The 9728-nt window shown below is 34.0% G+C and overlaps 1 protein-coding gene across 1 annotated transcript; it reads left to right on the plus strand.

Annotated features, from left to right (window-relative positions):
- The first annotated feature begins 1186 nt into the window (after nucleotides 1–1186).
- On the plus strand, nucleotides 1187–2086 carry LOC120137806. Its single transcript, XM_039153467.1, has 2 exons — nucleotides 1187–1505; nucleotides 1647–2086. Exons 1-2 carry the CDS (start codon nucleotides 1187–1189, stop codon nucleotides 2084–2086), a joined length of 759 nt encoding a protein of 252 aa, XP_039009398.1.
- The last annotated feature ends 7642 nt before the right edge of the window (nucleotides 2087–9728 follow it).

The following is a 9728-nucleotide window of genomic DNA, read 5'->3' on the forward strand; positions in this document are numbered from 1 at the left end:
ATGAAGTTTATCCTAACATTTTGTAAGGTGTTTTGATGAATACTTATTTATTATGTTTATTTATGGGAAAATTTAGTTTATCACAAAATTTTAAAGACTCTACAAAATTAGTAAATTGTTTTTAAAGTAATGTGATACTGGTATACATATACGTAACCGTATATAGAATATGGGTGTTACATTTATTGGTATCAAAGCTATAGGTTTAGGAGATTCTCAACCAAAATTAGTTCTACTTTAAAATAGAAAAAGGATTATATGCCAATAAGGGTGTCAATGTTACTGAGATGGTGTCATTATAGGATGATTGATAACACTCCTTACTGGTGATAATATTACTGAGATGGTGTCAAATGTTACTAATGATAATGATATCATTATTTATGTTTTATTAGATGTCAGAATCCTCGAATTACGAAGAGTAGGGAAACAAGAAATGCAAGAGGGAACGGGGAGTGAAAGTTATGTGGATAATAGTGCACAACCTCTTACTTCGAAAAATGCAAGTACACATGCACCTCAAGGGATTCTGATTCCTGACTTTGGAACTTTCATGCAAGCCCTTGATGCCATTTTCACTCAGCTTTAACCTCCCCCTGCTCCTCTAGTAACTAGAATGTTGATTCCCATAGAGCTGAAGAGTTTGGGAGCTCCAGAGTTCTGAGGGGATGAGGGTGAAGGTCCTATAGAAGCCGATATATGGTTGAATGATGTAATGTTAATGCTTGAAAGCTTGCAATGTTCAGATCAGGAAAAGTTGGGAGGAGTGGTGTCTTTGCTTAGAGGATCAGCTAGAATATGGTGGTCTAACACTACTATGTATGCACCACCGGAAAAAGTCACCTAGCAATTTTTCCAAGAAGAATTCAAAAAAAAAAATGTGGGGGAACAGTTTAAACAAGTAATGTTGATTAAGTTCCTTAATTTAAAGCAAGAGGATCGAGACCTTTATGAATTTGAGGTTGAATACAACAAGTTGAGCCATTTTGCCACTGAAATTGTGCCAAATTATAAGGCCAGGCATGATTGGTTCATAGAGGGTTTGACACCGAAGTTGAAAGAAATGATGATGGACTTGAACTTGTCGAGTCTACAAGAAGTTATAAACAAAGGCAAAGCTATTGAAATAGCTCATGAGGAAACATTAGTGGCAGAACAGAGTGTTCAAGTGTGGAAGAGAGTGTGAATGCCTTCCACTCCCCATTATGCTAAAAGAGGAAAAGGCTCGAGTTTCAGATTCTCAGAGAGAGATAGCTTTGCAGCAACATCACAGAAGAGTAGACAATCCCAACTTTGTTCTGCTAGCTGGGGTAGAGCTTCTGGAATAAGAAATCCATTTCAAACTTGTGGCAAATTGTACCGAGGAGTTTGTAGATTTGTCACTGGAGCTTGCTTTTTATGTGGTGATATGGGTCACTTTCCTCAGAACTTCCCTAAGAAGTCTGGTGATAATTCGGCACAGTCAAAACAATCAGTGGCAACCTCAAATAGAAACAGAGGAATGGGTAGGCCGAGGGACTCAATGTCAAGACAAGAGACTTAAGGAGTTTCCATAATTTATAACCTTAAGACCACTGAGGATCGAGATGACCCTGAAATCATAACAGGTATTTTCTATCTTTACGATGAACCTGTATTTGTTTTAGTTGACCCTGGTTCAATACATTCACATATTAGTACAAAAATGGTTAGAGCTAGAGGAATTCCTTTAGAACCAATAGTGAATGAGACTTTAGTGATAAATCCTGTGGGACACAGTGCGAGAGTATCAAGAGTATGTAACAAATGTCCTATAAAGATCCAGGGAATTGTGTTTTTGGCTAATTTAAGGGAATTTCCCTTCAATGATTTTGAAATTATCATAGGCATGGATTGGTTGTCCTCACATTATGGATGGGTCGATTGTCGTAAGAAAGGTTTTTATAGAGTAAATGATATTCCTATGGTTAGAGAATTTCTCGATGTATTTCCTAAGGATTTACCGGGACTACCTCCAAATTGTGAGGTAGAATTTACGATTGAGATTTATCCGGGTACTGAACCGGTGTCAATGGCTCCATATAGAATGGCTCCGACTGAACTGTGAGAATTGAAAGCCCAACTGCAAGAATTAATTGATAAGAGATTTGTAAGACCTAGTGTTTCTCCCTGGGGAGAACCTATTTTATTCGTGAAAAAGAAAGACGGGACTATGCGATTATGTATTGACTACCGTCAGTTAAATAAGGTCACCATAAAGAAAAAATATCCTCTTCCGAGGATTGATGATTTGTTTGACCAATTGAAAGGAGCATCGATGTTTTCTAAGATAGATTTAAGTGATTTCAAAGACAATTTTTCGTACTCGATATGAGCGTAATGAACTTGTAGTGATGCCATTTGGTTTGACTAATGCACCACGAGAATTCATGGATTTGATGAACTGAGTTTTCCAGCCATAGTTGGATCAGTTTGTTGTAGTGTTTATAGATGATATTTTGGTATATTCCAAGTCAAGAGAAGAGCATAATGTATATCTTCGAGTTGTTCTTCAGATTCTCCACGAGAAGTTGTATGCCAAATTGTCAAACTGCGAATTTTGGTTAGCCGAGGTTGCTTTCCCTAGTCACATAATTTCCATAGAAGGTATTCGAGTAGATTCAAGAAAGATACAATCTATAGTGGATTGGCAGTCCCCAAGGAATGTTTCTGAGGTTCAAAGTTTCTTGGGACTTACCGGTTATTACAGACAATTTGTAAGGAATTTCTAATCGTTAGCCCTGCCGCTAACTAAGATTTTGCGAAAGGTGTGCCATTTTTTTGGACAAAGAAGTGTCAAGAAAGTTTTGAGATGTTAAAGAGAATTGTAACTAAGGCTCTAGTGCTTGTGCAACCTGAGTCAGGTAAAGAATATGTTGTGTATAGTGATGCATCCCATAATGGGTTGTGTTGTGTGTTGATGTAATAAGGGAAGGCTTCGGCTTATGCTTCTAGAGAATTGAAGAATCACGAGCGAAAGTACTCGACGCATGACTTAGAATTGGCTACATTGGTTTTTGCTTTAAAATTCTGGCGCTATTATTTGTACGGAGAGCGTTGCTGTGTTTTCACAGATCATAAAATTTTAAAATATCTGCTAATGTGGATAGAGCTTTTGAAATATTATGATTTTATTATTGACTACCATCCGGGGAAAGCTAATGTGGTAGCAGATGCACTTAATCAAAAAACTATTGCAGCTTTAAGGGCATTAGACGTACATATGTATGTGGAAAGAGATGGTTCTTTTCTTGTGGAATTAAAGTTAAAACCGATGTTGTTGGAATCGAGTAAAATAGTTTTAGGGGAGAGATAAAAAGTGTTTGATGAAAGTGTCGCTGATTAAAAAAAAGAGAACAAAGATTTTGAGATAAGATATGATGGATGCTTATATTATAGGGGAATACTTTGCATTCCTAATGATGATGTTTTACAGAGAGATATTCTTTACAAAGCTCATTATAACCCTTTGACTATGCACCCAGAAGGGAATAAGATGTATCAAGACTTGAAGAGTCGTTATTGGTGGCCTGACATTAAAATAGCAGTAACATAATTTGTTGCTAAATGTTTAACATGTGAGCAAGTGAAAACTAAACATCAGGTGCCATCCAGATTACTTCAGCCTATATCTATTCTTGAGTGGAAGAAGGAACGAGTAACAATGGATTTTGTTTCGGGGTTACCATTGTTACCAGGTAAAAAGGAGTCGATATGGGTTACAGTGGACAGATTAACTAAGACGACTAAATTTATTCCGGTACGAGTAGACTACTCAATGAATAAGCTTGTGGAGTTGTATATAAAAGAGATAGTCAGACTGCATGGAGTGCCAATATCGATAGTGTTCGATCGAGACCCTAGGTTTACTTCAAGATTTTGGAAATCTTTGCATGAGGCATTGAGTACTCAATTAAATTTTAGTACATCTTTTCATCCCCAAACAAATGGGCACTCAGAGCAAGCTATTCCAATATCGGAGGATATGGTTAGGGCATATGTGATTAAATTTATGGGATCATGGGAATGGTGTTTGCCTTTAGTAGATTTGCGTATAATAATAACTATCAATCAAGTATAAAGATGGCCCTGTATAAAACTTTGTATGGGAGAAAATGCCGAACACCATTAAATTAGTTTGAATTAAAAGATCGAGATCTAGTCGAGCCGGATTTGATGAAAGATATGGAGGCAAAAGTGAAGATTGTACAGGCAAATCTTAAGATATCCTCAGATCTCCAGAAGTCATATGTGAATTTGAAAAGGTAAGAAATAGAATTTTATGTGGGAGACAAAGTATTTCTGAAAGTATCGCCATGGAAGAAGGTATTATGATTTGGCCGAAAAGGAAAGCTGAGTCCGAGATTTATTGGACCGTATGAGATATTAAAAAGGATTGGACCCGTGGCTTATCAATTAGCTACACCTCCGGATATGGACAAGATCCAAAATGTTTTTCATTTATCGATGCTTAGGAGGTACATATCAGATCCCTCACATGTTATCACTCCGGAAGATGTAGAAATCTGACCATATTTAACTTATGAGGAAGAACTGGTACGAATTTTGGCTTAGGAAACCTAGGAATTGTGTAGTAAAAGGATTCTGTTAGTCAAAGTGCTTTGGTAAAATCTTATAGTGGAAGAGGCTACATGGAAAAGAGAATAGGATATAAAAAAGTAGTTCTCACATCTCTTTGCTTCATGCACTTCTTTAAAATTTAAGGATGAATTTTATTAAGGGGGAGAATTGTAATGCCCCAAATACCAATTTAAGGACTATATTGAAATAATTCAAAAATATGAGGATTGATTCTTTTAAATAATAAAGATAGGAAGGATTAGGATTAATAATTTAGACTAACTTGTGATAATGGAGTATTAAGAGGGCATTTTGGTCTTTTAAAAGATAAAGAATTTAAAATATCTTTTTAGATGGGCATTAAAGAAAGGGAAAAATGGGGATAGGTTACAAAGTCTCCATAAGCTCAAAGGTAAGTTTTCAATCTAATGGTTTATTCCTTCAATTTTTTATAGTTAGTGAATCATTGTATATGATGGAAGCTTAATGAAGGTTTAGATGGGATTAAAACAAGGAGATAAAGGAAATAAAAGAGATTTAAGAAAATGTGTTTTATAATGATATGTAAATATATGAAGGTTTACTAATGTTTGTTGGTAAAATTGACTTTTCAATAAGGTAAATGAAAGATTAGAAGCATTGGTTGAGTGAAATAACAAGTTAAAAATTATAGTGTAATTCTTAGAATCATATGCTCTTGAGGAATATTAGATGTTTTAAATGTATAAATGATAGAAGGTTAGTAGGGTTAAGTAGAGAGATGATATATAGTATTGTTAAAGGCAAATGAGAGGAAAAGTGGCCAAGGTTCGCTAAATTTCGGGTTGAAAATTGGAAAATCTGGGCAGGGGTATCGGTACCTATAGAAAAGTACTGATACCATAGGCAAAAATTAGGCTAAATCATCTAAGAAGTATCGATATTGATTCAATCAATATCGATGCCTAATGAAGTGGTATCGATACAATGGTAAGGGTATCTATACCTGGTAACATCGAACCTAATTTTGGTATCAATATCGTATAAGGGTATCGGTAGCATAGTATAGTGGTATCGATACCTATAGTAACGGTATCGATACTGGGCCACATCGAATCTAATTTTGGTATTGATACTGGTAGGGGGTATCGATACCATAGTAGGGTAGTATTGATACCATAGTAGGGGTATCGATACTGAAGGGCCAAAAATTGTAATTTGTGTTGATATTGTTATAGAAAAGTTAATAACCAATATTTTGATGAATGTTTAAGCTATAATTGTTAGGAAATAAACTAACAATTGATATTACTCATGTATTAATGAATGTGGGATAGATCGAAATCAAGCTCCTAAGTCGAGTAAGATAAAAGGCAAGTGCCAAGTTTTGCAGTAACATCTTTACTTTTGGACTTTGAGCGAGGAAAGCAAGGTGAGTACAATTACTATATGCAATTTAGATGAATATGATTAGAATTATTCAAAATGTAATACTTATATGTTAATGTATATTTTACCAAAATTATTATGTTTTATTGAATATATGGAATTGATATTGTGAATGAGGTTTTAGAGTATGAACTGCTCTAAAACGAATGTAAAAGAATAATGCATACGGGTGCATTATTGGCATGAAAGGATGCCATATCTGAAATGTATATTGGTACATTGTCAACATAAATGAATAATGCATATGGGTGCATTATTGGCATGAAAGGATGCCAGAGTTAAAATGCATATATGTTCATTATCAACAGAAAAGTATGCTAGAGTTGAAATGCATATGGGGTTGCATTATCAACAAAAAAGTATACTGTTTATATGTATATGGGTACATTATCAACATAAAAGTATACTATGGTTGTAATGTATATGGTTACATTATCAGCATAAAGTATACTATAGCTGAAATGCATTGGGGTTCATTATCAAAAGAAAAGATGTTATAGATTAAAATGCATAATGATGTATTATAAATATAAATGGAGGCTACAAATGAAAAGAAAGAATCATGGACAATGATAGGGATAAATGGGGAATAAAATATGTATTAATACTAAAGGTTATTTATTATATCATGACTCATTAAGTAATGACTTAACGTTTATGTTTCCACATGTAGGTAATAACAGATAATCATCAAGTAAGGAGTGAAGCTGTAGCAACAGTCATTATCTACTAAGATTGACTCACCAGTAACAATAGGACAATAGTAGTCCTTTTGTAAACTTGTTGGCATGTAATTAAGTTTAACCTAACATTTTGTAAGGTATTTTGATGAATACATATTTATTATGTTTATTTACGTGAAAATTTAGTTTATCACAAAATTTTAAAGACTCTACAAAATTAGTAAACTATTTTTAAAGTAATGTGACACTTGTATACGTATACGTAATCATATATAGAATATGGGTGTTACAGTGATCCTGATGTCAGTTGGAAGAATTGAACAATGAGGATGTTCTTCAAGATAGTAGGATTGTCATATCTTAAACGCAACACCATCCAACGACGGACGGCGAAGATCATACATGTTAAAGATTTCAACGGTTGAAACTTCTTTTGTAGATCAAAAACTATCCATGGGATTTCTCAACAAGCAGAGACCGAATTTTTTATGAAGAGACCAAGAAGCTTCAGGTGGTGAAGTTTGGGCTTTAACCGATGTCCAACAATGACGAGCGACGTGGTGGTCACCAGCGTTTGACTTTCTATCGATGAAGCTTTCTTGCTTCACTTACTGAGTGACGGTGAAAAGAAATAAAAAATTGAAAGTTATGTGGGAAATGAACTTTAAATTGGGTTAAATTTTTAATAGCGAATCATGTGGATGGTAAAGAATGAAAAAGAATATGGGCAAACCACAATTTCAGTCCTCCATTTTTGGTAAATTCTAAACTTTTCCTCTAGTTATGATGTAGTCTTGACCAAGCCCTGATAATTTAAATTAATTAAATTTAGTCCGTACTTTTAGTAATTAAATATTATATTATCTCGACAAGTTTTTAAAATTTACCAATTGGGTCCTAAAATTATTATTATTTTATATTCTAATATATTATTTTTATTGGAGAGGAAATTATTTTGGATTCGAGTTTGTGTATTTAATAGTCTGAGTTAATGGGAGAAAAAATAGAAGCTTGACCCATTACCTTTCGATCTATCTGTATGTGTAAGCCATGATTAGTCTTGTGGTTCTGCAACCCTTTTAAATAATTCCTTTAGAATATTACTCCAATAGTAACTCTATTCTTATATAATTTAGGATGGTGCACTATTTTATATCGTAGTAAGACCACTGCTCAATAGATTTCCTGACCCGACCCATTTTGTGAGGTGTGTTTCTTGTGTGCCATACATATGTTTTAAATATATATTTGAAATACCATGTGCACATGATTATTTTATCTGATTTGCAATGTGACTATCTGTTTGACTTGTTTCATATGATTTATCTGATTTAAAGTATGGTTTTCGAGTTACTAAATTTTAAATCTTGTTATCTTATTCATGTTCTCTTTTTATTGATTTTACTGAATTCATATATATTTGAAGTCTGATTTCCTGCTACCACTGGTTTCTGTCTGAAAATTATTTTTCTTTGGGGTACTCTGGGATTTAGTACAAAGTCTCTGCAGGTTCAACTCGATCAAATTGGTAATTCCTTATATAGGTTTAGACAGATCGAACATGTAATTCCTTATGGACCAAAGGCGAATCTTGGGTGGGCTCCTAGGCCTAATGGGCCTAGTGGTAAGACCTTATGGACCCTAAGGTACTTCATTAGGGTGGCACCTCTGGTATGTGTATTGGGTAAGTCCTTATGGGTGTGAGGGTACTTCCATCAGGTGGGCACCTACGCTTCGGCTAGGGTAAGACCTTATGTACCCAAGGTGCTCCCTTAATTTGGCACTTATGCCCTTTGGGCCTAGGGTAAGTCCTTATGGATTCAGTTTTGGGGAACTGCATATGGTGTTCCATTGGATTGCAATTCTAAATTTTTTAACTGAAAACTCTATTGATGTTTTAATAACTATGATATGAACTAATTTTAACAACTTAACTGTATGTTTTATTTCTACATTGTTGGAACACACTATGTTCCCTATCTCATTCCCCCAAACTTTTCTCTTTCATATATTTTGGATAGGAGACTCGTACCTATCACTTGGAGGATCGACACATTCGTACAGTGATATTTTGGGTGGTGTGTGCCTATATTTTGAAAATATTGCTTTTGTTATTGACGTTAGATTTGCTTCGATACTGATATTAAAATATTTTATTTAGTTTTTACTACTTTAATTTATTGAATTTAAACTATAATGCTATTAATTATATTGTTAAAGATGTTTAATTATAATTCAGATTTTAAGTTATCGATAAAAATTGGAATTTTTTTTATTGTAAACTGCTAGATCTGGTCGTAACGCATAGGCCGAGTCTTGGGGGTTACACCATTCTTATTCATTATTAGTGTACGAGGTTTAATTAATATTGATAGCAAATACACTCACGATATCTTGAAAGAATATAAGGCATGGAAAGTGTCAAGCTTATACCATTATATCTTTAATGTAACGATGGCTGATTGAGCTAACTAAACAAAATGACATTGATCTTTATCAACTGATTTGAGCACGACCACGCATTTCTTGTATAAAAAATTGAACAAAATATTTTTAGAGTGGTTGGACTTTCTAAATCAAAGTCTACATCCAATACCTTAGCTATCCACACTAAAGATTTCCACAAAATCATTAATTTATATCAACCTTTGAGGACAAGGTGTAACCTTGCAACTCCCTTAAGAATTATACCCTAAATTCTGGAGACACTTCAAGAAGAAAATTACAAATTACAAATAACAAACTTAGAAAACCTCACTAGAATTTTGTTTGCACAATTCAAGAACAAATAAGAACACTTAAGAAATAGAAAACAAATGAATACAAAAGTGTTATATGAAAGCAAAAAGAATATTCATGAATGTTGACTTTGAATTTGGCTCAAAGTGATTTCTTTGACTTTCTCTATGATATTTTTTCTTCATATATGACTTGGAATCTTATTTTTTATACCCATTCATTCAATTCTAGTTGTTTGGGTTGCTGAAGGAGTTAATAAATCAATTGGGATGAAATTTA

This window comes from Hibiscus syriacus, unplaced genomic scaffold (genome assembly GCF_006381635.1).
Source record: "Hibiscus syriacus cultivar Baekdansim isolate YM2019G1 unplaced genomic scaffold, ASM638163v2 tig00002169_pilon, whole genome shotgun sequence".
NCBI lineage: Eukaryota > Viridiplantae > Streptophyta > Magnoliopsida > Malvales > Malvaceae > Hibiscus > Hibiscus syriacus.

Excerpts from the sequence above, each read along its gene's own strand:
- LOC120137806 (XM_039153467.1), top strand. The coding sequence starts at position 1,187 with ATGCCTTCCACTCCCCATTATGCTAAAAGAGGAAAAGGCTCGAGTTTC. Across the intron at positions 1,506-1,646 it reads AAATAGAAACAGAGGAATGG|TTGACCCTGGTTCAATACAT; the intron begins GTAGGCCGAGGG and ends TATTTGTTTTAG.